General features: G+C 32.4%; 1 protein-coding gene and 2 long non-coding RNA genes across 11 annotated transcripts in view; 1 reads left to right on the top strand and 2 right to left on the bottom strand.

The window, feature by feature from the left end:
• Positions 1 to 14,356, top strand: part of Dyrk2 (Dual-specificity tyrosine phosphorylation-regulated kinase 2) — a 391,634-nt gene extending 377,278 nt beyond the window's left edge. For 8 of the 9 annotated variants that reach the window (XM_074130627.1, XM_074130628.1, XM_074130626.1 and 5 more), the window contains 10 exons: positions 2,188 to 2,310; positions 3,337 to 3,520; positions 4,257 to 4,420; positions 5,676 to 5,800; positions 5,891 to 6,043; positions 6,445 to 6,583; positions 7,801 to 7,972; positions 8,105 to 8,248; positions 8,656 to 8,785; positions 9,335 to 14,356. In XM_074130627.1, coding sequence (XP_073986728.1) covers positions 2,188 to 2,310; positions 3,337 to 3,520; positions 4,257 to 4,420; positions 5,676 to 5,800; positions 5,891 to 6,043; positions 6,445 to 6,583; positions 7,801 to 7,972; positions 8,105 to 8,248; positions 8,656 to 8,785; positions 9,335 to 9,626 — 1,626 coding nt within the window. In that variant the 3' untranslated portion in view covers positions 9,627 to 14,356. Of the gene's footprint in view, positions 1 to 967; positions 1,158 to 2,187; positions 2,311 to 3,336; positions 3,521 to 4,256; positions 4,421 to 5,675; positions 5,801 to 5,890; positions 6,044 to 6,444; positions 6,584 to 7,800; positions 7,973 to 8,104; positions 8,249 to 8,655; positions 8,786 to 9,334 lie in introns of those variants that run through there. The other variant, XM_074130632.1, reaches the window with a different exon arrangement.
• On the bottom strand, positions 2,142 to 3,223 carry LOC141455526 (uncharacterized). Its single transcript, XR_012459326.1, has 3 exons — positions 2,903 to 3,223; positions 2,626 to 2,831; positions 2,142 to 2,287 (listed from the first exon to the last, which is right to left on the bottom strand). It is a non-coding gene; the product is annotated as an uncharacterized lncRNA (long non-coding RNA).
• Positions 14,248 to 15,850, bottom strand: LOC141455527 (uncharacterized). The gene is made up of 2 exons (XR_012459327.1): positions 14,738 to 15,850; positions 14,248 to 14,472 (listed from the first exon to the last, which is right to left on the bottom strand). It is a non-coding gene; the product is annotated as an uncharacterized lncRNA (long non-coding RNA).
• Between the last annotated feature and the right edge of the window lie 11,722 nt (positions 15,851 to 27,572).

Genomic DNA, 27,572 nt, shown 5'->3' with positions numbered 1-27,572 from the left:
CAGCAATTCTATTGTAATAACTTGTTAACGTTAGGTATATTTGTCTCAGGAGTTAAGTTTACGTTGCACTAGGTCTAAATCAGATAAAATGCTAACCTATTTGATTATCTTGAACAATAATTGCAAGTATTTTATTTTAGTTTTAAATTTATTTATAAGGTTCCTTTATTCATAATGTTTTCAATTATAAGAAAATTATACTTTCAAAATTGATAGTCCTTTCTCTTGATCTGTGGAAACATTTTCCAGAAACCTCTTTTTATCAGTTTTTCTCTCCCGAATGAAAATTTATTATCCCATAAATAAAACTGTTAAGCTGCGTAAGGAGCTAAAAAAAAGTAAGTTATTACACTTAAATGGGACCTTTAAAAAAAAAAGGTCCAATTGCTTATTCCAAAATCGAATTTTCTCCTTGAGAAGTTTCAAATAAAACCTGTATGCCATAAAGATGCCAAGTTTAAAGTTCGGAACAGTTTTCGAGAAAATCTCAAGAAACTGATTCCCCCCCCCCCCCAAATGCACTCTCCGTCTCTATTCTCTTTTAATGGTTAACAAGTTGAATCACCGGACAGTGAGCTGTGTTAAATAAAATCTAAGACCAGAGACCCCGGGAATCGAACTCACTATCACTAACCTTTAAGCTTTGGGGCCGCGCCTCTAACCGCTCGGCTACCGTGAAGCCACTGTTTTATCAGTTATTTTGTTCATATGTAACCATGAAATGACATTTCATTTAAAGAAACTAGCGTTATTTTTCAAAATCATGGTTATATTGTTAACAAAAATATGTATTCTAAAAGTATCTTACTCATGATTAGCCATAATAATGTCTGATCTGCTATTCTTTTGTTTATTTTATTTTATTTTTTAAACAATGCGTCTTACCAGTTTTATCTAATCGGCTAGTCTACTAAGACAATATATCTATATATATATAACAGACACACATACACAGCGGGTCAATAAAATATGGCATTTGTAAACTCATCTTTAGAAAATAGATTAACCTGCTCACCATTATACTACGAGACATTACCTGCGTAAAGTGTATTTAGTGTAAAATTATTGAATTTAAATTGTAAGATTACGATTAGTAGAAAAAAGTCATGTTTTTTGATAGTGAATTCTGTGTTATAGCCTTCACAGCTAAACGTTATGTAAGTTTTTTTTTTCTTTTTTTTAACTGCTTGCGAAATGTTCGCAGAACTCTTTCTCTTGCATAAAACTTTAGTTTTTCCTGTTAAATTTGATATTGTTTTATAGTATGAATTTCTTTTTTACAGGGAAATAGTTTGATATCAATTTTTGTTTGGATTTTTCTCCAAAAAAAAAAATCTGTTATGAGATCCGTTTCTAGCTTACTAATTTTTCATCTTTGAGTTACAAACCTGATGTCAATTAGCTTAAAAACAAAAAAATATTAAAGTTAATAATATTTAAAGAGTCCTTTTATTCTGGGTTCTTCAAAAATGTACTTCCTTCCGGTTGTAGGATGTCAATTTCGAAAACGAGACACTCGCAGAACTCAAAAACCGAATGAGACATTAGAAAACAACGTATCACACTTAAAAATGTGTTATCCACTCAGTACAATGGAAGTATTGTATCAGCTAGCTGCCGATAGATTGTAGAAAACAAGAACAGCTAATGACAGCAGGCCGCATTTGATGTTTATAACAGTCAATAGCTTTGCTTTTCCTTGGTCGATAACAGCGAGCTAAATAAAAAAAAAGAAAAGAAAAATCAAGAAGTATTGAGTCATAGATTTCCCTATTTACGATTTCTTTTATGGGCTTTTGTTAAAAGTAATATGTTCTCTATGATGTGTCACGCATTTTGCTTTATTGTTGTTAGTGTAACAATCGCAGGTTTTGCGAAAACACATTCTTTTTAAAAATTAAGCCTACGTCATAATATTATAAAAGACTACGCTATTATAACAAAGGCACATTTTTTTTTTTTTTGTTTGTTATTGCAGTTCTTTTATTTCATTTTGTTAAATCATATTTGTGAAATTGTTTTTGTTTGACAAATAATTAAAAATGGATTTAGTCATCGTTTGATGATCAATGTGTACGCTTTGATTGTACTTTTTGTGTTAATTTGTTAATTACTTTCTTTCTTTTGAATGGTGAATTAATATTTAAAATACTTCTTTTTTACTTAATTTATTTTTATTTCTTCTAGAGTCCAGGGACGGTTCACTTGACCAAGGACGTTCTGGCCAAATATAACGGGGTGAATAAGTCGCAGCAAACCACTGGGCATAAACTCAGAAATGCAATGCCTACCAAAAGCACACAACAGGAGGTAAATATTTTTTAAATAAAATATTATTTTATTATTTTTAAAAAAAGATTATAAATTCAAAAGTGTTTACCTAAAAGAGATTAGTGCATGTAAACAATGGTTGTATTATAAAAATTAGTTATAAATAGATTAAACGTATTAAAAATGAAATCTTTCTAAGTTAAATTATCATTCTCATTGTTTTTTCTTTGAATATGAGAAAAAATTAATGTGAAAAACTATTTTCATTCCTTAAATGGAGGTAAATATCACAATAATTAAAAAGTGTTCAAATCTCAAGTTAGAAATGTAGAATTAGAAATGTTTCGTACGTACGTGTTTGATTGAAATATAATCTTGAACGTAGTCACTGAAAGCGCAAATCTTTCATCTTTTGATTTTCACCCACCAAAGAGTCTGGCACTTGGTTTTTGAAATCTCATCATGGGCAACTAATCCTCTTGATTTTCTTCAAAAATTCCGGGCAGTGGTATTCGAAATTGACCTGTACTGTCTTTGAGTATTACTAAGTATTTTTAGCCCTATTAATTGAAATATGCAAACAATTACTGTTAAAATGATCAATGTATCTAATAAATTTATAAATACATACATAAAGTATGCTGGGGAAACTGATTAAAAAGTAAGCAAGCATTAATTAGCTATAAAGCAATCAATCAACGTTTGTTTCAAGCAATCATTTAGTAGTTTCTGCTGACCTTCAATATTCAGTAAGAACTTTTCTTTTTAATACATAAATTTTGTGACATTTATTTTTTACTTAACTCGTTTTAACGCCCTACAATTTTCGAGTTACAAATACTAAAATAAATTCAATTGGAGTGCAGAGTTAAGAGTAATAAAAAACACAGTAAATAAAAATATAATAAATGAGTAAAAGCAGTTGCGCTGCCCCTGTCAGGTTACAATTACCTTCCCAAACTAACAATTTTAATACATTCGATACGTCTAACGCAATATTACTGCAATCATTACCTTCACTATTATAACCTTTACTTATGTAAAACGGTTGTCAATTTGTTACAGTTGCCTGCATTGAAGAATGTGATTAAGGCACAGTTGCCCCCAACTAGTAAGGCAACTTCCAAGTCAGATTCTTCGTCGAATTCTACCCCAGTGTTGGCCCATATAAATGATAATACTGTATCGCACAATAACAATAACAACGATTTCAATCATCTATTGAGAAGATTCCCATTAACTCCACAAGGTATGTTGTTTTAATGTCTTACTATCTTACTGGATTTATCTACAATTTGGTAGCTTTCTTGATTCTCTTTTATCTATTTTATGGTGATCTCCAATTTAGAGAACACATCAAGTGTCATCTCAAACCTAAGAGATGTAGCCAACCTCGAGAGTATTAAAACTTAACAAAACTTGATTTGAAAATGAAATTATTTCATGCGTACAAGTTGAACTTCAAAATTTGTAAATATTCAAACTTATATTGTTACCCAAGAAATAGCTTTTTTTAAAAAAAAGGTTACATCAATTAATGAAGAATTAAACCAATCTTTACTGGATAGATTTAATGGGCTTTTAAACATTCTGAAAGAACAATTCATTTTATTTTGTACCCTCATAAATATTAACTTGTTATAAACACTATCGCGCTGCTAGTTGCTGATGAGTAGAAATGGATCCAATGATCAGAAACAAAACTATGAAAATAATTCTTAAAAATAAAATAATGGAACAAAGAATTAATCGAATAGAAATCCTTGCCAAGTTTATTTAGTGCTATGAAAAAGTAGCAGATGCCCTTTTCACCATGTTAGGATCAACATACTCAAGTGAGCCACTATTCTCTTATAAAGTTTATTCAAAGAAATCAACTGATGATCTAGTATCTACTGATAAATTTTGTTTATCAGTCAGCTCTGTAAAACGAGAGAAATAATTTACTTTGTATATTTAATTCTACTTCTTGTCTATAATTTCAGAAGCACTTAAATACTATGGAAGGCGATTAACAGAATTTGAACGCCAAGAAATACAAGAATATGCAGAAGTTTGGTACCTTGGTCTGGGTGTTTGCAAAATTAACGGAGTCGAAGGTCTTACTCAAAACGGTGGTTATGATGATGATAATGGCAGTTACAATAAGGTAATTTTGTTTTTATTTTTTTGTGATTGGTGGTTGCACTGTAATTTTTAACTGTAGTATTTTACTACGAAAGATGTGTTTAGTGTGGCAAATACTAAGTTTATCAAAGTTAGCTTAATTTAGAAAATCCCTTTTAATTTAAACTATTAATTACATTGGCTTACCATCATAATTATCTATAAAAAAAAAAAGCTTCTGCTACTGATGGTTTAAATTAAAGAAGTAGAAGGTATAATTTTGGACAAAATTTTTAAAATGGATAAATTGTGAACTGTTATGAAGAGTCTGGCTGCAGCATAGGGCAAAATACCAGCACTCCGTGGCTGCGAACAACTTATCAGTATCTTAACTGAAGTTATATTCTGTTAACTTGCCAGGCCGTAATGACTTGCGGCTTTATAATTTTATTCTAAAATAAGAAATAAGCTTATTTATAGCAAATATTGGGTCCATTATTATTCACAATTTAATTTAGGAATTTCAAATTTCTATTACTGTTTCGAGAACTACTGCTGTGGGTGTTAATTTAGTAAGTTTCCATTTTTACATTAATCATACAAAAAAATTATAATTAATACAATATTATATTGTAAAAATCATTAATAATGAATATAATTTTAAATATTAAATTTTAGACACACCTGTTCTGTAACCTAAATGAAACCTACTTTATTTACTGATCAACCATGATAGTGTGACCAGTGAATAATATGGGACGTTACTTGAATAATTTGCAGAAAATACTCCTTTTAAAGTTAAATCAATTGCAGATAACTTACTCAAAACTTAAAATATAATCATTAGTGAATATTCTAACTAAATTCAATAGCCCACCTAACCATCAGCGGCTAGCCGTTTAGTCAAAGTTTAGAGTTAACGTTCTAAATGATTGTGAAACGGCTGTAGAAAAAATTTAGTAATGCCCGATTAGGGGAACAGTTTTTTTTTACTAGCTGGGAATAGTGAATGTCTAAAACCAAGATGAAAACCCAATTTTACAAACGTGCACAGTAAGTGTTACTTATGTTTAGCGTAAACCATTTCCATCCTAAGCACTTCATTCTTTATAAATTTGAAAATTCAATAACAGTATCATCCCCATGAACCAACAAATTGTTAACTTTTTTACAGTTACCAACTTTTACCTAAGCGTTCAGTAAACTTAATCGACCTTTAACTGTATCAGAGGGGGTATATTTAAACTTTAATTTATTGAATTAATGTTTCTTTTCTTATTTCTTTATTTATTTTCTAGGTACTGCACGATCACATATGTTACCGTTATGAAATTATGGAGGTGATAGGAAAGGGTAGCTTTGGTCAGGTAATTAGAGCCCTTGATCATAAGACCAATCAGTATATCGCCATAAAAATAATTAGGTATTTAAATACAATTAAATTCTTTATTCTTTATTTAATTTTTTTATTACTTCCAATTTAATAGAAACTTATTTAATTTTATTTTTTTAGGAATAAGAAACGATTCCATCAACAAGCTTTGATAGAAGTTCGGATCCTAGATCATCTTAGAAAAAAAGATCACGATTCCACTCATAATGTAGTTCATATGCTCGATTATTTCTATTTTCGAAATCATTTGTGTATTGCTTTCGAACTAATGAAGTGAGTATATTTTAGTATTTTTTTTTTTTTAATTTTTGTTGAATATAATTATTTTTAGTTCAAATTTTTTGACTGAAGACGTAGTAAAAGAATTTATTTCTGTATATTTTCCGTCTATTATATTTGGAAGTAACGTGATCACATGCCATTTGTATTTCGGTTAGAAATTCAAATTTCTGGGCAAGAAAGAATTATTTTATATAACAACTTAAATTATTTTGTACAACTCAAATGTGTTGTTGAACTCACATTAAGTGCATTCCGCATTAAGTGCCTCTCCAAGTGAAAATTCAATCTTTCTCGGAAGTATTATTATATAAAATAGTCTTCTTTTATTAAAAAAAAATAATAATAATTGTGTTTAATTGAAAAATAAAATTGATTTTTTCTGTTTTTTCTAGCTTGAATTTATACGAACTTATTAAGAAAAATAATTATCAAGGATTTAGTCTCGGGCTGATAAGGAGATTTGCTCAGTCTCTTGTGCAGTGCCTGAAATTGCTATATAAGGAGAATATTATACACTGTGATCTCAAACCTGTAAGTCTAGCAAAATCCACAAAGTTAAATTCTCATTATTTATCAAAGTGTTCAAAAATTTGTAAAGATAAATCCGAAAACAACTTGAGTTGTTTTCAGACTGTACCGCGAATATATCAGCGTGGGGGTTTAGTTTGAAAAGTGGTAATGTCACCTCATCGTGTGGACTATTGAACAAAACCAGCCAGGTGCAGAAGTGCCCTAAGGTGTTACTCCTGTTTCTTTCGCCCTTGAAAGAGCAGGTTGAGATACAAGTTAAGATCTCACTTGTCTACTAAGTCCGTGAAGGCAAACCCTAGCAGGTTTGTGGTAAACAGTCATCTTAGTAGTTACATTATATTCTATTCTACATGCATTGCAGCATGTAGGACAGTTGTAAGCTATGAGCGCGGAACATAGTCCTTGCGCGTATTTCAGTGTATTATTAAATGAGGCGCGTCTGATTACGCGATGATTGTGCATGGAATGTATGCTATTAATCTATATACTTGTACACTTGTATTAATGTATACTTGCACCTAGTGGGTAAGGGAATTAGTAGGGTTATTTAGGAAATTAGGGACCACGTTTTCAACCTGTTGAGAGTGAAGTTCGCTGGTTTAACATTCTACATTAACTGGAGTCAAGATTAAGCCCTAAATCATGAATTCTCCTTATTAGCTCGCTAATTCTCGCTAAAGGTTTGAGGAGAGCTTTTGCAATCGTGGCAGCTCTAAGTATAGCGTACTCTTATTGAGCTTCCTTGGGACTCCTTATTCTTCTTCATATAGGCACTTCAGCCCATAACTTTGGCCATTGGCCGTTTTTTTCCAATTCCAAAGCTTTCCATATTTTTACGTTTAGCAATGTACTTGCAACGTCATCTACAACATCTCACCTCTTAGTTTAGATCTTCCCTTCTTCTTCGTACGAATGGTTCTTTATCTTCTAAAAATGAAAGGAGTAACCAATCTATGTTATTTCTTCACAGATGGTTTCGATTAGTTTAGAAATTTCATAAATCGTTGTACTCTAAAGTTTTACAACTTTCAATTAAACGTTCTGTTTATCTTAGTAAGTTTTTTTTATTTTTGTAACTTCTTATTTTGCTCTAATCAAGTATTACTTCATCTCTTTCTCCATTTCACCGAAGCCATATTATATATATGTAGTCGTTTAATGAGTGATTATTGAATCAATATTGAACTTGGATTTAATAACATCTTCTGTTTTTGCAGGAAAATGTTTTATTAAAACAGAGGGGAAGCAGTTCTATAAAAGTAATAGACTTCGGTAGTTCTTGTTACGCAGATCAAAGGGTGTACACCTACATACAGTCGAGATTTTATCGTAGTCCAGAAGTACTTTTAGGTCTTCCGTATGGTACACCAATTGATATGTGGAGTTTAGGTAAGGGTTTTATTTAATGTATTGGGATCATTGTTGAGTAGGTTAGAGTAAAAATATGAAGTCATCAACTTCTAAACCATGTAACTTTATGAATCTCTAAGAATATTATTAATAATATCCATCTCGGTACAGGTTGCATATTAGCGGAACTTTACACAGGATATCCTCTGTTTCCTGGTGAAAATGAAGCAGAACAGCTTGCCTGCATCATGGAAGTATTAGGAATTCCACCAGAAGATGTTTTAATGAAAGCTTCAAGGAAGAGACTTTTCTTCGGTAAGCAATCAAATTATTGTGTTTAGATGTAGATCATGGTTGATCCTGTTTCTGTAAGGAAGGGCTTTCCGAGGATATAAAATCTATTGGGAGAAATTCGGTGCCCGAATGGAGATGTTTTTTTGAGCCTACCGTGAGCTTGGTAGAGTACTCTTAGGACCAATTACGAGCAACCCATCATGAAGATTGTCTTTAGCATCAAAGTTAGCGCAATGAACTTAAGTGCATTATCATCTTAAATAGCTACATAGGCAAAAGAGTGCCCCACGGCATATCCACCTGATCACGCCATTAAGCCTAAGGGTGGAAACTGTCTAAAATTACAGATATCCCAAACTAGAAACGTAATTTCCTTATAACCTTTTCTTCTTTTCTAATGAGATTTTTGTGTTTATTTTAATAAATAGATTCAAAAGGAAACCCAAGAAGCACAACTAACAGTAAAGGCAGGAAGAGGAAGCCAGGATCTAAAGACATAGCAATGGCCATTCATTGTAACGATAAACTTTTTGTAGATTTCATTTCACAATGTCTATGGTGAGTTCTAGTTTATAAAAATTGAATGTTTTAATGAATTTTCATTTATTAACTTAACATTTTAGATGTTAAGCTTCAGTATTCTTTAAAAAAAAATAGTTTGCATCTCATTTTGTTGCTTTTTTTTGGAAATTATTTTGTAGAACCCGATGTCACTGCGAAGAAAAAAGCAAAGCAGTTTCACTTGGAAAAGAAAATTCTAGGTTGAAAATGCTTTTGTAGTATCCTTAATTGTGGTATTTAGTAGTGTCAAACTCAGGGGATGTAATTAGTTAATTGGAGAAACGTTGGACAAAGTTTATTTGAACTGTAATAGGACTCATAGAAAAATGAATGCATTTTTTTTTGAGTAAATTTGTCTTAACTGAAATGGCGTGAACTTAACTTGCCCTCGTTTAATATAAATAATAAAATGCTCAATTTTTCTTGAGATGTTACTTGAGACAGATGCACTGGTAGGTTCGAATATAATGTTTTTAAAGAGAAAAGATCCCCAATCAACACTGCTGTTATAAATGATTGAAATAATCAATAATAATTATTTTTCAGCTGGGATGCCACAAAGAGACTGACGCCTGAAAAAGCTTTAAGGCATGAATGGTTAAAATCATCCAGCGGTAGTTCGAGTACAAGTTCCAGTAATTCAGAAGTACGTAGGTCAGCATCTGCGGCCAGTCAACAACAACATCAACAGAAACTATTACATCGAGTTTATAGAACTAGCGGTATCGTTGGTGGTGGAGGAAGCGGTGCTATACAAACAACTACGCATCTAACTTCTACAAAATCTTCAGAATTGAATCTTGATGATTCAGGCACCTTCCTACCGCCTATACTCTGAGATGGAGGAGTCGTCCAGTAAAGAAAGAAAGAAAGATTTTCTCTCATATCTGGTTAATCTCTCTATCTCTATCTATCTATCTATCTCTCTCTCGTATGGCAGAGCTTCCTCGTTGTTCGTCGTCAGTAGGCATCTTATGGATATGAAAAAACAAAAAAAAGATGCGTTCATGATCTCATATTCTCGGTCCTCACTCCGGAAGTCGTGCAGTGTGTGATATGATGTTAATATTATTAATATATTAATATTATTTATTAATATTAATATTTATATAGAAAATACTCTGAGGATATAAATACTTATATAATTCTTATTATTATTATTTTTTTTTTTACTTTCATACATCCTCACGAGAGACAAAAGAGGATCTTGTTTTTTTTTATTCTAAGTGCAAGTGTGATACAATTTAATCTTAGAACTTAGTATTTTGATGTAAAATTATATATAAACAAAAAAGAACCCAGGGAGTGAGTTAGTTTGTAAAAATAAAAAATAAAAAATTGAACACTTTCGGGTTTTTTAGAGTAAAAAAAAAGAAGAAATTGTAACCCTTTTTTTGTAGATAGTTGAACACAGAAAACATCTCGTGATCTACTCATATACTCTTTAAAACAAACATCTTTGCTTAATTATTATTATTTTTTAATTATTATTATTTAGTCATCTTTAATTATAATTTATTTACTTATTCATTTGACCTTTTTTTTTAGAATTAAGAGATTTATAGGTTATAATTTTTTTTTTTATAACAAAGAATTTTATGTAGCTTATAAGAAAAATAATAATTCCGTTCGTATACTCTTTTTTTAAAAAGTTTATATTCGTAGTCTTAATATATATATTTTTTTTTGTGACAATCACATCTCCTTACTTTCCAAAAATGAATTCTTTGTACAATTTTTTTAAATTATATTTTTCTTTTAAATTCAGTTGCAATTTAAATCTTAGTTTAAATTTGATTCAGTTTTGAAAATATCTTTCAAAATCTCATCCTTAGTTTTTTTTTTTTTAATTTTTGTAAATTTGCACGCGTCCACTTTCTTTTATAATTATTTTTTATGATTATTACCTTCTTTTTTTTCATATTTGTTATGAATGAAAATATACTTTTTTTCAAATTGTAAATAGATAAAAATAAGTTATATAGTGTAAATTTATAGTTATTTATGTTTGTGTACGAAAAACTCACTTTTTTATAAAAAAAATAAATAGATATAAACTAAGTAAAATTCAACATCTTGAGGAGAGTATAAGTAATAATTGAATATTAATAAAACAAATATGCCAGCTTCCAAAATTTATTTTCACTTTAACTTTATTTTTAATGTGTGATGGAAGTGGAATCGGGTGAGATGAATAAAAATGAGTAGATATTCGTGAATAATAATTTGAATGATTAAAATGTGAATGTAAGAATTACTTTGAACCCACCTGACAGGGTGAGTTTATGATTTCAGCCTTTTCTAATACGATTGATTAGCCCAGTCTATATTCGTGAACGTAGCTTCAGGTTTGGAATGGATATATTCAGCAGATTGTAAGGCGCCCTCTTCTTGGGCTCTCTCATTACTGAGTTAGAAGTGGTTTATCGTTATTCTCATATCATAGAGGGTTAGGCGCCGTGTCTATAACGATACCAGCCACTCAAGTTTGCTGCGCCCAGATAGCCCACCTACCAGGGGTTAAACTTCACAAAAGTATCCAACTCGGAAAGACAAGTAACTTCGTGCTTCCTTTGTCAAAGCCCTTTTTAAAAAAAAAATCCTAGAGAAAGCTCTCTGAATATCACCAATGCTATTCCTCCAATTCCCACGTCCTCCAGTCCTTAATCTTCCTTTCATATGAATTGCTTCATGCCGACAACCCGCAGGCTTAGGTCTTCAGTAAGAGGATCTCACCCTAGTCTGAACATTTTTTTCTTTCCCTTCTACTCTGGCATGGGAAAAGGTGCCCTGAAAAGCTTCAAATTGCTTCTGTGAGCAGGATTTTGGATCTTCTACTATTATCAATCCATACCACACTGCATGGTTCCAACTAAGCATGACTATCTTGATAATAGACACATCTAGGCTCCCACAGCCACACCAAGAGCCCACAGGTACTCCCTTTCTTTAAACCAGATTGGCATGTTCGCATGATTGTGGCCTGAATCAATCATTTCGTGTAAGTTGAAACTCATTCGTTAATATTTAGGGGTGTGACTAAGACTTATAAAGGTGGAAATCGTGTCTTACGTAAACAGTTTAATGCAAAGTGTCAAAGGAGTGTTTTAACATATGTCTGAGGTAGTAAAACTTTTTCTTCAATTAACTAAAGAATTTTAATTATTTTACACAATTTTCTGACGAATTATTTCATCCTAGCATCTTCACACAAATTAATATTGCGTTTAATTCAACTTATAAAAGCACAACTCAAACCAAAGTAAGCTTAATATTTAAATGAAATGTTACTGGTAAAATTAAGAGTTTAAATTTATTAAGACTTAATGTAAATAAGTAATTTGTGGGGGGGGGGTTAAAGGCATATTTAATAATTTACGAATATTAACTCATTTTACTTCATTTCACCCACTGTTTTTTTTTGGAGTCATTAGAAAAAAGTAATTGTTTCTCAACATTTTAGATTTCTTTAAAAAAATTGTCTTAAACAAAAAAATAGAATATACATAATAGATTTTAAATTTAAAAAAAAATTGAAAACAGTCTTTTTAAATATGGACTGAATATTTTTAAAAGTAAGGTTAACCATTTCTCAGGGCATATAGGGCACATAGAATGGTAGCCTTTTAATTTGCCTGTAGAATTTTTATCATAGGCAATAAATATTATAATATAAAATATTTAAATTTAAAAAAATATAAAGAATTCTTTTTAAAAAGAATTCACGTCTTGAAAAATGATTTAAAAAAAAAGTCTTATTTATACCTACGAATATTTTTGGCCAAGTAACTAGTTCTTAACTTTTTTTTTTTTTTTTTAGAAATAGTACTATAAAAGTGATAGAATTTTATAGAGACTTTTTAGTTAAGTAATAAAAGTAATTGCTGTAATTAATAAATTAATAAAACTTCCCTTTATACTCTCCCTAAGTCAGATCCCCGAGACCAAGGACAGGGTTTTTCATCGTTTTTAGCATACACAACAAACACACATACACACACACACAAAAGAGGAAATCAAACGTTTTTCTTACTGCAAAATTCTCAGTCGTAAAGTGGACAAACCCCCCCAAAAAAAGTGTAGGATAGGTAAAAGTTTTTAATGGAGAACCTAACGCTGAAAACTCTCTCTCAAAAAAAAAAAATTAGAACTTGACGAAGCTTTTGTTTTCGGAGAGGAGACTTGGAAAATTCCAGGTTTTCACATAACTTTCCGCCGGCTAATGTCTGGAGAAATGGGAGCTTGTTTCTATCTTCATTGCGGTTTACATCTTATGTAGATGCACCTTATACAAAAAAAAAAAAAAATACTTGAGAATTTGCTCTCTCTCCAATCTTGCTTGACGCAAATCTTGTTTCTACGTGAGCTATTTTTCTAGGGCCTTCAAGCAGTTTTCACGAGATACTGCTGAGCCTGAGGGAATCCATGAAGTCTCCTCCTTATGATTTTTGTTTCTTAATATATTCCTACTTATACAATAATTGGAAATAAGTTCTAAATAAAAGTGGTTAGCATCATGTATTTTTTAGTAACTATAAAGTTGTTAGTTATTTGGAACTCTTTCAAGAGAGGGAACAAAAAAAATATCGTATTAGTAAATGTGGTGTACCACTGTGTGGTTGAACAATTTTCCTTTTTAACAAAATTTGGTCAGTTCAATCTTGACGAAATAACAAGTTTGCTTACCTACTACTCTTTTTTTTTTACCGTATGATTCCTCTCTTATGCAGACAAATTTATTTAAAATCACCCTGTCGCATTCTAGGAGACCTCCAGATTAGTTCTTCTGATAAAAACTTGTGAAACTTCACAAAATCTTTTCGTACAGTAAACAAAAAAAAAAAAAAGATATGGCCTATTTGATCACATTTAATTTAAGCTATATTTAATTTTACCACCCGTCCTGTGTTGGCTCATCAGATTGATTAAAGAAAAAAAAAAAAAAGAAAATTTAAAATATTGTAAAAAGTATTGTAAGTTAAGGAAAAAAAAAAAAAAAATTGTCAAAAGCTAATCTCAAAAAAAAACAAAATAACTACCCAATTGTGATAACCCATGGTGTTTGGTCTAGTTTCTCTCGTAATTAAAGAAGTACCTTATACTAATTGTCAGGAAAATCCAATTTTTTATTTACCCTATTGGCCTACTTACTAAATTGTAAATAATTCTATTTACTTCCGAAATTGTGTTCCTCAGAGTTTAATTATTATTATATTTTAGAATTAGAAGAAAAGTTTCCTAACTTTAAAACAAAAAAAATATATATAGCCTATGTTATTCATTTATGATACATATATTTTTAAATATGGTTTTTTTCTGTTAGAAAATAATTATTAAAATTCACAATTACTCCTGATATTTTGAATCAGCTGAATTATTTCGTAGTACTTAAACGTTTGGGCAAAAGTGGATAGAATGATTGTGTGAAAAAGAAGGAAAATAAGAAAATGTAAAGTTCCATGATTAAAAAAAATATATATTGTATTATAGAATGTACAATATTCTCAATATTTTCAATGTAATATTTTGTTTTATATTTCATTAATACAACTCATTTGAAAACCTTAATTTCTTTTTAATTATTTCATCCATAAAGAGTTTATCTATTGGTTGGTAATGACGACGCAAATCCTCTCAAATTGTTTTTTATCCGATCCAGGGAAACGTCTTAGGTTTTCTTGTTTCTAGAACAAGGACAAGATATAACTACAAGGAAGAGGTTAAATGATATTGGTTTTTTCAGATTTTTCCCTATCACTCTCTCACTCTCGCTCTCTCTCTCTGAGAAAGTTAAGCTTGATGTGAATTCCATCCTTAGCTGGACACAGTCAAATTTTATTGCATTTAACATAACAAAATCAAAAGCAATGATAATTGGCAGTAGAAAATATATAAATACAATCAATTTGGACCTAATTTCTAAAATTACTGTTAATAACATAAATATACCTTATGTTACGACTGCAAAATGTTTAGGTGTGACGATTTCTAACACGTTATCTTGGAATAGTCATGTTAGTAATATTTGTAATAGTATTCATAAATCTCTATACCAGCTAAAACTCCATAAAAATATGTTGCCTATACCTCTCCGTCAACAGCTAGTTAGTACTCTCATGTTTCCTCATTTTGATTACTGTTGCCTGGTATATGCTGATCTTACCTCGGAACTTAACACCAAACTCCAGAGATCACTTAACTCTTGTATCCGTTTTATACTAAATATTAGGAAAGACGAACATATTACACCACATTACTTTACTTTAAACTGGCTTACTGTTGACTACCGTAGAAAATACTTTATGGGTAATTTCATATACCAATTGTTTAGAACACAGACTCCAAAATACTTATATGACATGTTTACACAAAAAGCTGCACTAGACTTAAGAACTACAAGGACTGTCGATTCCAGACTTTACATACAACCCCATAGGACTGTAACGTATCAAAACTCTTTTACTGTTGCTGCCAGTAGACTTTGGAACGACTTACCTACTGACTTGACCAACAAGAAATTACTGCCTAGTTTTAAGTTTTTCTATTACAATCATTTGTTTGAATTGTACAAAAGAGATTTTTAAGTTTGTATATAGAAGATATTTTTCTCTTTTTTTTTTTTGTTTGTTTTTGTTTTACATTATTATATTAATAATTATTATTACTATTATTATTATTATTTTATTAATTCATTATAATTAGTAATTTTTATATATGTACATATTTTATATAAAATTATGGATGTAAATAGTTGTCAAGAATTTATTTTAGTTTAATCTCTCAGATCAGAGAAAATATTTTTTTTAAATTGTAAATTTTATTGGTTGCTCTTAAGGGACATAAGTCCCAGAGCATAATAAATTTATCTTTCTTTCTTTCTTTCTCTCTCTCTCTCTGGAACTTTATCTGAAATGAAGTTTGTAATGGATTAGAAACACAAAAGAAAAGTACATAATACTGCAGCTTTGCTACAAAATATCATTAAAGAGTGAGCACAGAAAAGAACAAAACGTAACAATAAATCCACCATCTCACGAGTCATCAAAGATTATGACAATCAATATAAGGACAAAGCTAAACCGTACAAAAAGCATAGACTTATTGTGGAAAATGAAAAGTGAAATTCAACTGAAATATACTGAATCAGGCTACAGTTCCTCTAGATTTCTACCTCTTTCAAGTCTCTTGTCTAGTTAAAAGGACGAATCTAAACAAATGGTAGTCTTCTTTTAGAAAATATAAGATAAACAGAAAACTACCGAACTGGATTCAGGTTTGACTAGATTTCTACTAGTTCTGTATCTGTAATCTAGTTTTGATACCAAAGTTATAACATACATAAAGGGCAGACTTCTTTTGGATAATGTAAATTAAGATAAAACGTAAAAATACCAAATTGGGTTTAAGTTTGTCTACATTTCCACTTGATTTGTCTCTGTTATCTAGTTTTGAAGGCAAAGGTAGAACATAGACAAAAGGGTGGCCTTCTTTTGGAAAGTAAAAAGTATAATGCTACGGAAAAATACCGAATCTGGTTCCAGTTCACTTAGATTTCCACTGGTTTTGTCTCTGTTAACTACTTTTGATGACAAAGGTAAAACATACATAAAGGGTGGCCTTCTTTTGGTAAGTAGAAAGTATACTGGAAAATACCGAATTGGGTTCCAGTTCACTTAGATTTCCACTTGTTTGTCTCTGTTACCTAGTTTTGAAGTCAAAGGTAAAACATAGATAAAGGGTCGCCTTCTTATGGTAAGTAAAAAGTATATTGGTACGGGAAAATACCGAATTTGTATCAAGTACATCTAAATTTCTAATTGTTTTTTCCCGGTTACCTAGTTTTGAAGGCAAAGGTAAAACATACATAAAGGGTGGCCTTTTTTTTGGCAAGTAAAAGTATAATGCTACGGAAAAACGCCAAATTGGGTTCCAGTTCACTTAGATTTCCACTGGTTTTGTCTCTGCTAACTAGTTTTGATGACAAAGGTAAAACATACATAAAGGGTGGCCTTCTTTTGGTAACTAGAAAGTATACTGGAAAATACCGAATTGGGTTCCAGTTCACTTAGATTTCCACTGGTTTTGTCTCTGTTACCTAGGTCTGAAGCCAAAGGTAAAACATACATAAAGGGTGGCCTTTTTTTGTCAAGTAAAAGTATAATGCTACGGAAAAACGCCAAATTGGGTTCCAGTTCACTTAGATTTCCACTGGTTTTGTCTCTGTTAACTAGTTTTTATGACAAAGGTAAAACTTACATAAATGGTGGCCTTCTTTTGGTAACTAGAAAGTATACTGGAAAATACCGAATTGGGTTCCAGTTCACTTAGATTTCCACTGGTTTTGTCTCTGTTGTCTAGTTTTGAAGGCAAAGGTAAAACATACATAAAGGGTGGCCTTCTTTTGGTAAGTAAAAAGTATAATGCTACTGGAAAATACCGAATTGGGTTCCAGTTTGTCTTGATTTCCACTTGTTTTGAATCTGTTGTCTAGTTTTGAAGGCAAAGGTAAAACATGCATAAAGGGTGGCCTTCTTTTGGTAAGTAAAAATTATAATGCTACGGAAAAATACCGAATTGGGTTTCAGTTTATCTAGATTTCCACTTGTTTTGTCTTTGTTATCTAGTTTTGATGGCAATGGTAAAACATACATAAAGGGTGGCCTTCTTTTGGTAAGTAAAAAGTATAATGCTACGGAAAAACACCGAATTGGGTTCCAGTTCACATAGATTTCTACTGGTTTTGTCTCTGTTGTCTAGTTTTGAAATCAATGGTAAAACATATATGAAGAGTGGACTTCTTTTGGCAAGATAAAGTATAATGCTAGGGAAAAATACCGAATTGGGTTCCAGTTTGTCTAGATTTCCACTTGTTTTGTCTCTGTTGTCTAGTTTTGAAGGCAAAGGTAAAACATACATAAAGGGTGGCCTTTTTTTTGTCAAGTAAAAGTATAATGCTACGGAAAAACGCCAAATTGGGTTCCAGTTCACTTAGATTTCCACTGGTTTTGTCTCTGCTAACTAGTTTTGATGACAAAGGTAAAACATACATAAAGGGTGGCCTTCTTTTGGTAACTAGAAAGTATACTGGAAAATACCGAATTGGGTTCCAGTTCACTTAGATTTCCACTGGTTTTGTCTCTGTTACCTAGGTCTGAAGCCAAAGGTAAAACATACATAAAGGGTGGCCTTTTTTTGTCAAGTAAAAGTATAATGCTACGGAAAAACGCCAAATTGGGTTCCAGTTCACTTAGATTTCCACTGGTTTTGTCTCTGCTAACTAGTTTTGATGACAAACGTAAAACATACATAAAGGGTGGCCTTCTTTTGGTAACTAGAAAGTATACTGGAAAATACCGAATTGGGTTCCAGTTCACTTAGATTTCCACTGGTTTTGTCTCTGTTACCTAGGTCTGAAGCCAAAGGTAAAACATACATAAAGGGTGGCCTTTTTTTGTCAAGTAAAAGTATAATGCTACGGAAAAACGCCAAATTGGGTTCCAGTTCACTTAGATTTCCACTGGTTTTGTCTCTGTTAACTAGTTTTTATGACAAAGGTAAAACTTACATAAATGGTGGCCTTCTTTTGGTAACTAGAAAGTATACTGGAAAATACCGAATTGGGTTCCAGTTCACTTAGATTTCCACTGGTTTTGTCTCTGTTGTCTAGTTTTGAAGGCAAAGGTAAAACATACATAAAGGGTGGCCTTCTTTTGGTAAGTAAAAAGTATAATGCTACTGGAAAATACCGAATTGGGTTCCAGTTTGTCTTGATTTCCACTTGTTTTGAATCTGTTGTCTAGTTTTGAAGGCAAAGGTAAAACATGCATAAAGGGTGGCCTTCTTTTGGTAAGTAAAAATTATAATGCTACGGAAAAATACCGAATTGGGTTCCAGTTTGTCTAGATTTCCACTGGTTTTGTCTCTGTTAACTACTTTTGATGACAAAGGTAAAACATACATAAAGGGTGGCCTTCTTTTGGTAAGTAGAAAGTATACTGGAAAATACCGAATTGGGTTCCAGTTCACTTAGATTTCCACTTGTTTGTCTCTGTTACCTAGTTTTGAAGTCAAAGGTAAAACATAGATAAAGGGTCGCCTTCTTATGGTAAGTAAAAAGTATATTGGTACGGGAAAATACCGAATTTGTATCAAGTACATCTAAATTTCTAATTGTTTTTTCCCGGTTACCTAGTTTTGAAGGCAAAGGTAAAACATACATAAAGGGTGGCCTTTTTTTTGGCAAGTAAAAGTATAATGCTACGGAAAAACGCCAAATTGGGTTCCAGTTCACTTAGATTTCCACTGGTTTTGTCTCTGCTAACTAGTTTTGATAACAAAGGTAAAACATACATAAAGGGTGGCCTTCTTTTGGTAACTAGAAAGTATACTGGAAAATACCGAATTGGGTTCCAGTTCACTTAGATTTCCACTGGTTTTGTCTCTGTTACCTAGGTCTGAAGCCAAAGGTAAAACATACATAAAGGGTGGCCTTTTTTTGTCAAGTAAAAGTATAATGCTACGGAAAAACGCCAAATTGGGTTCCAGTTCACTTAGATTTCCACTGGTTTTGTCTCTGTTAACTAGTTTTTATGACAAAGGTAAAACTTACACAAATGGTGGCCTTCTTTTGGTAACTAGAAAGTATACTGGAAAATACCGAATTGGGTTCCAGTTCACTTAGATTTCCACTGGTTTTGTCTCTGTTGTCTAGTTTTGAAGGCAAAGGTAAAACATGCATAAAGGGTGGCCTTCTTTTGGTAAGTAAAAATTATAATGCTACGGAAAAATACCGAATTGGGTTTCAGTTTATCTAGATTTCCACTTGTTTTGTCTTTGTTATCTAGTTTTGATGGCAATGGTAAAACATACATAAAGGGTGGCCTTCTTTTGGTAAGTAAAAAGTATAATGCTACGGAAAAACACCGAATTGGGTTCCAGTTCACATAGATTTCTACTGGTTTTGTCTCTGTTGTCTAGTTTTGAAGGCAATGGTAAAACATATATGAAGAGTGGACTTCTTTTGGCAAGATAAAGTATAATGCTAGGGAAAAATACCGAATTGGGTTCCAGTTTGTCTAGATTTCCACTTGTTTTGTCTCTGTTGTCTAGTTTTGAAGGCAAAGGTAAAACTTACATAAAGGGTGGCCTTCTTTTGGTAAGTAAAAAGTATAATGCTAGGGAAAAATACCGAATTGGGTTCCAGTTTGTCTAGATTTCCACTTGTTTTGTTTCTGTTGTCTAGTTTTGAAGGCAAAGGTAAAACATACATAAAGGGTGGCCTTCTTTTGGTAAGTAAAAAGTATAATGCTACGGAAAAATACCGAATTGGGTTCCAGTTTGTCTAGATTTCCACTTGTTTTGTTTCTGTTGTCTAGTTTTGATGGGAATGGTAAAACATACATAAAGGGTGGCCTTCTTTTGGTAAGTAAAAAGTATAATGCTACGGAAAAATACCGAATTGGGTTCCAGTTTGTCTAGATTTTCACTTGTTTTGTTTCTGTAGTCTAGTTTTGAAGGCAAAGGTAAAACATACATAAAGGGTGGCCTTCTTTTGGTAAGTAAAAAGTATAATGCTACGGAAAAATACCGAATTGGGTTCCAGTTTGTCTAGATTTCCACTTGTTTTGTTTCTGTTGTCTAGTTTTGATGGGAATGGTAAAACATACATAAAGGGTGGCCTTCTTTTGGTAAGTAAAAAGTATAATGCTACGGAAAAATACCGAATTGGGTTCCAGTTTGTCTAGATTTCCACTTGTTTTGTTTCTGTTGTCTAGTTTTGAAGGCAAAGGTAAAACATACATAAAGGGTGGCCTTCTTTTGGTAAGTAAAAAGTATAATGCTACGGAAAAATACCGAATTGGGTTCCAGTTTGTCTAGATTTCCACTTGTTTTGTTTCTGTTGTCTAGTTTTGAAGGCAAAGGTAAAACATACATAAAGGGTGGCCTTCTTTTGGTAAGTAAAAAGTATAATGCTACGGAAAAATACCGAATTGGGTTCCAGTTCACTTAGATTTCCACTTGTTTGTCTCTGTTACCTAGTTTTGAAGTCAAAGGTAAAACATAGATAAAGGGTCGCCTTCTTATGGTAAGTAAAAAGTATATTGGTACGGGAAAATACCGAATTTGTATCAAGTACATCTAAATTTCTAATTGTTTTTTCCCGGTTACCTAGTTTTGAAGGCAAAGGTAAAACATACATAAAGGGTGGCCTTTTTTTTGGCAAGTAAAAGTATAATGCTACGGAAAAACGCCAAATTGGGTTCCAGTTCACTTAGATTTCCACTGGTTTTGTCTCTGCTAACTAGTTTTGATGACAAAGGTAAAACATACATAAAGGGTGGCCTTCTTTTGGTAACTAGAAAGTATACTGGAAAATACCGAATTGGGTTCCAGTTCACTTAGATTTCCACTGGTTTTGTCTCTGTTACCTAGGTCTGAAGCCAAAGGTAAAACATACATAAAGGGTGGCCTTTTTTTGTCAAGTAAAAGTATAATGCTACGGAAAAACGCCAAATTGGGTTCCAGTTCACTTAGATTTCCACTGGTTTTGTCTCTGTTAACTAGTTTTTATGACAAAGGTAAAACTTACACAAATGGTGGCCTTCTTTTGGTAACTAGAAAGTATACTGGAAAATACCGAATTGGGTTCCAGTTCACTTAGATTTCCACTGGTTTTGTCTCTGTTGTCTAGTTTTGAAGGCAAAGGTAAAACATGCATAAAGGGTGGCCTTCTTTTGGTAAGTAAAAATTATAATGCTACGGAAAAATACCGAATTGGGTTTCAGTTTATCTAGATTTCCACTTGTTTTGTCTTTGTTATCTAGTTTTGATGGCAATGGTAAAACATACATAAAGGGTGGCCTTCTTTTGGTAAGTAAAAAGTATAATGCTACGGAAAAACACCGAATTGGGTTCCAGTTCACATAGATTTCTACTGGTTTTGTCTCTGTTGTCTAGTTTTGAAATCAATGGTAAAACATATATGAAGAGTGGACTTCTTTTGGCAAGATAAAGTATAATGCTAGGGAAAAATACCGAATTGGGTTCCAGTTTGTCTAGATTTCCACTTGTTTTGTCTCTGTTGTCTAGTTTTGAAGGCAAAGGTAAAACTTACATAAAGGGTGGCCTTCTTTTGGTAAGTAAAAAGTATAATGCTACGGAAAAATACCGAATTGGGTTCCAGTTTGTCTAGATTTCCACTTGTTTTGTTTCTGTTGTCTAGTTTTGAAGGCAAAGGTAAAACATACATAAAGGGTGGCCTTCTTTTGGTAAGTAAAAAGTATAATGCTACGGAAAAATACCGAATTGGGTTCCAGTTTGTCTAGATTTTCACTTGTTTTGTTTCTGTAGTCTAGTTTTGAAGGCAAAGGTAAAACATACATAAAGGGTGGCCTTCTTTTGGTAAGTAAAAAGTATAATGCTACGGAAAAATACCGAATTGGGTTCCAGTTTGTCTAGATTTCCACTTGTTTTGTTTCTGTTGTCTAGTTTTGATGGGAATGGTAAAACATACATAAAGGGTGGCCTTCTTTTGGTAAGTAAAAAGTATAATGCTACGGAAAAATACCGAATTGGGTTCCAGTTTGTCTAGATTTCCACTTGTTTTGTTTCTGTTGTCTAGTTTTGAAGGCAAAGGTAAAACATACATAAAGGGTGGCCTTCTTTTGGTAAGTAAAAAGTATAATGCTACGGAAAAATACCGAATTGGGTTCCAGTTTGTCTAGATTTCCACTTGTTTTGTTTCTGTTGTCTAGTTTTGAAGGCAAAGGTAAAACATACATAAAGGGTGGCCTTCTTTTGGTAAGTAAAAAGTATAATGCTACGGAAAAATACCGAATTGGGTTCCAGTTTGTCTAGATTTCCACTTGTTTTGTTTCTGTTGTCTAGTTTTGAAGGCAAAGGTAAAACATACATAAAGGGTGGCCTTCTTTTGGTAAGTAAAAAGTATAATGCTACGGAAAAATACCGAATTGGGTTCCAGTTTGTCTAGATTTCCACTTGTTTTGTTTCTGTTGTCTAGTTTTGAAGGCAAAGGTAAAACATACATAAAGGGTGGCCTTCTTTTGGTAAGTAAAAAGTATAATGCTACGGAAAAATACCGAATTGGGTTTCAGTTTGTCTAGATTTCCACTGGTTTTGTTTCTGTTGTCTAGTTTTGATGGGAATGGTAAAACATACATAAAGGGTGGCCTTCTTTTGGTAAGTAAAAAGTATAATGCTACGGAAAAATACCGAATTGGGTTTCAGTTTGTCTAGATTTTCACTTGTTTTGTTTCTGTAGTCTAGTTTTGAAGGCAAAGGTAAAACATACATAAAGGGTGGCCTTCTTTTGGTAAGTAAAAAGTATAATGCTAGGGAAAAATACCGAATTGGGTTCCAGTTTGTCTAGATTTTCACTTGTTTTGTTTCTGTAGTCTGGTTTTGAAGGCAAAGGTAAAACATACATAAAGGGTGACCTTCTTTTGGTGAGTAAAAAGTATAATGCTACGGAAAAACACCGAATTGGGTTCCAGTTCACTTAGATTTCTACTGGTTTTGTCTCTGTTGTCAAGTTTTGAAAGCAAAGGTAAAACATACATAAAGGGTTGCCTTCTTTTGGTAAGTAAAAAGTATAATGCTACGGAAAAATACCGAATTGGGTTCCAGTTTGTCTAGATTCCCACTTGTTTTGAATCTGTTGTCTAGTTTTGAAGGCAAAGGTAAAACATACATAAAGGGTGGCCTTCTTTTGGTAAGTAAAAAGTATAATGCTACGGAAAAACACCGAATTTGGTTCCAGTTTGTCTAGATTTCCACTTGTTTTGTTTCTGTTGTCTAGTTTTCAAGGCAATGGTAAAACATACATAATGGGTGGCCTTCTTTTGGTAAGTAAAAAGTATAATGCTAGGAAAAATACCAAATTGGGTTCCAGTTTGTCTAGATTTCCACTTGTTTTGTTTCTGTTGTCTAGTTTTCAAGGCAAAGGTAAAACATACATAAAGGGTTGCCTTCTTTTGGTAAGTAAAAAGTATAATGCTACGGAAAAATACCGAATTGGGTTCCAGTTTGTCTAGATTTCCACTTGTTTTGTTTCTGTTGTCTCGTTTTGATGGCAATGGTAAAACATACATAAAGGGTGGCCTTCTTTTGATAAGTAAAAAGTATAATGCTACGGAAAAATACCGAATTGGGTTCCAGTTTGTCTAGATTTCCACTTGTTTTGTTTCTGTTGTCTAGTTTTGAAGGCAAAGGTAAAACATACAAAAAGGGTGGCCTTCTTTTGGTAAGTAAAAAGTATAATGCTAGGGAAAAATACCCAATTGGGTTCCAGTTTGTCTAGATTTCCACTTGTTTTGTCTCTGTTGTCTAGTTTTGAAGGCACAGGTAAAACATACATAAAGGGTGGCCTTCTTTTGGTAAGTAAAAAGTATAATGCTACGGAAAAATACCGAATTGGGTTCCAGTTTGTCTAGATTTCCACTTGTTTTGTTTCTGTTGTCTAGTTTTGAAGGCAATGGTAAAACATACATAAAGGGTGGCCTTCTTTTGGTAAGTAAAAAGTATATTGGTACAAGAAAATACCGAATTTTTATCAAGTACATCTAAATTTCTAATTGTTTTTTCCCGGTTACCTAGTTTTGAAGGCAAAGGTAAAACATACATAAAGGGTGGCCTTTTTTTTGGCAAGTAAAAGTATAATGCTACGGAAAAACGCCAAATTGGGTTCCAGTTCACTTAGATTTCCACTGGTTTTGTCTCTGTTAACTAGTTTTGATGACAAAGGTAAAACATACATAAAGGGTGGCCTCCTTTTGGTAACTAGAAAGTATACTGGAAAATACCGAATTGGGTTCCAGTTTGTCTAGATTTCCACTGGTTTTGTTTCTGTTGTCTAGTTTTGATGGCAATGGTAAAACATACATAAAGGGTGGCCTTCTTTTGGTAAGTAAAAAGTATAATGCTACGGAAAAATACCGAATTGGGTTCCAGTTTGTCTAGATTTCCACTTGTTTTGTCTTTGTTATGTAGTTTTGATGGCAATGGTAAAACATACATAAAGGGTGGCCTTCTTTTGGTAAGTAAAAAGTATAATGCTACGGAAAAATACCGAATTGGGTTCCAGTTTGTCTAGATTTCCACTTGTTTTGTTTCTGTTGTCTAGTTTTGAAGGCAAAGGTAAAACATACATAAAGGGTGGCCTTCTTTCGGTAAGTAAAAAGTGTAATGCTAAGGAAAAATACCGAATTGGGTTCCAGTTTGTCTAGATTTCCACTTGTTTTGTCTCTGTTGTCTAGTTTTGAAGTCAAAGGTAAAACATACATAAAGGGTGGCCTTCTTTTGGTAAGTAAAAAGTATAATGCTACGGAAAAACACCGAATTGGGTTCCAGTTCACATATATTTCTACTGGTTTTGTCTCTGTTGTCTAGTTTTGAAGGCAATGGTAAAACATACATAAATGGTGGCCTTCTTTTGTTAAGTAAAAAGTATAATGCTAGGGAAAAATACCGAATTGGGTTTCAGTTTGTCTAGATTTCCACTTGTTTTGTTTCTGTTGTCTAGTTTTGATGGCAATGGTAAAACATACATAAAGGGTGGCCTTCTTTTGGTAAGTAAAAAGTATAATGCTACGGAAAAATACCGAATTGGGTTCCAGTTTGTCTAGATTTCCACTGGTTTTGTTTCTGTTGTCTAGTTTTGAAGGCAAAGGTAAAACATACATAAAGGGTGGCCTTCTTTTGGTAAGTAAAAAGTATAATGCAAGGGAAAAATACCGAATTGGGTTCCAGTTTGTCTAGATTTCCACTTGTTTTGAATCTGTTTTCTAGTTTTGAAGGCAAAGGTAAAACATACATAAAGGGTGGCCTTCTTTTGGTAAGTAAAAAGTATAATGCTACGGAAAAACACCGAATTGGGTTCCAGTTCACATAGATTTCTACTGGTTTTGTCTCTGTTGTCTAGTTTTGAAGGCAATGGTAAAACATACATAAAGGGTGGCCTTCTTTTGGTAAGTAAAAAGTATAATGTTACGGAAAAATACCGAATTGGGTTTCAGTTTGTCTAGATTTCCCCTTGTTTTGTCTTTGTTATCTAGTTTTGATGGCAATGGTAAAACATACATAAATGGTGGCCTTCTTTTGTTAAGTAAAAAGTATAATGCTAGGGAAAAATACCGAATTGGGTTTCAGTTTGTCTAGATTTCCACTTGTTTTGTTTCTGTTGTCTAGTTTTGATGGCAATGGTAAAACATACATAAAGGGTGGCCTTCTTTTGGTAAGTAAAAAGTATAATGCTACGGAAAAACACCGAATTGGGTTCCAGTTCACATAGATTTCTACTGGTTTTGTCTCTGTTGTCTAGTTTTGAAGGCAATGGTAAAACATACATAAAGGGTGGCCTTCTTTTGGTAACTAAAAAGTATAATGTTACGGAAAAATACCGAATTGGGTTTCAGTTTGTCTAGATTTCCCCTTGTTTTGTCTTTGTTATCTAGTTTTGATGGCAATGGTAAAACATACATAAAGGGTGGCCTTCTTTTGGTAAGTAAAAAGTATAATGCTACGGAAAAACACCGAATTGGGTTTCAGTTTGTCTAGATTTCCACTTGTTTTGTTTTTGTTATCTAGTTTTGATGGCAATGGTAAAACATACATAAAGGGTGGCCTTCTTTTGGTAAGTAAAAAGTATAATGCTACGGAAAAACACCGAATTTGGTTACAGTTTGTCTAGATTTCCACTTGTTTTGTCTTTGTTATCTAGTTTTGATGGCAATGGTAAAACATACATAAAGGGTGGCCTTCTTTTGGTAAGTAAAAAGTATAATGTTACGGATAAATACGGAATTTGGTTCCAGTTCTTCTACATTTCCACTTGTTTTAACACTGTTACCTATTTATGAAATCAATGGTAAAACATATATGAAGAGTGGACTTCTTTTGGCAAGATAAAGTATAATGCTACCGGAAAATACCGAATTGGGTTCCAGTTTGTCTAGATTTCCACTTGTTTTGTCTTTGTTGTCTAGTTTTGAAGGCAAAGGTAAAACATACATAAAGGGTGGCGTTGTTTTGGTAAGTAAAAAGTATAATGCTAGGGAAAAATACCGAATTGGGTTTCAGTTTGTCTAGATTTCCACTTGTTTTGTCTCTGTTATCTAGTTTTGAAGGCAAAGGTAAAACATACATAAAGGGTGGCCTTCTTTTGGTAACTAAAATTATAATGTTACGGATAAATACCGAATTTGGTTCCAGTTCGCCTAGATTTCTACGTGTTTTGACACTCTTACCTAGTTTTGAAGTCAATGGTAAAACATATATGAAGGGTGGCCTTATTTTGGCAAGTAAAAGTATAATGCTACGGAAAAATATCGAATTTGGTTCCAGTTCGTATCTGGACTGGATTTGGTTAGTCTTTTCTGTTTTGTTTTTGTTATCTACTTCTGTGCTAAAGCTAAAATATACATAAATGGAAGCATTTTTTTTGTGTAATAAGTAGGTAAATGATAACGGAAATATACCGAATAGATAATCTAGTTAGTCTAGATTTCTTCTTGTTTTCCTTGTCGTCTATTTTTAAGGTACATGCTAAGACATCGATAAGGGGTAGCCTTCATTAAAACTGCCCGTCAGGTCAGTTGTTTATTGGTTGATCATCAAAAAGTGTACGAAAAAGCGTAACGTTGTAATACTCCAATCTTTGAGATTTTTTTTTCTATAAAAGTTGAAATTCCTAATTTTTATTTTTAAAGATATAGGGTATGTCCTCCTTTATAACTGTAATTTTTTGCAGCAACTCACATCTATTAGA

This window comes from Rhodnius prolixus, unplaced genomic scaffold (assembly GCF_049639745.1).
Source record: "Rhodnius prolixus isolate KJV_2025 unplaced genomic scaffold, Rpr scaffold_4, whole genome shotgun sequence".
NCBI classification, from domain to species: Eukaryota; Metazoa; Arthropoda; class Insecta; order Hemiptera; family Reduviidae; genus Rhodnius; species Rhodnius prolixus.
This window is presented reverse-complemented; position numbering and strand designations above follow the sequence as displayed.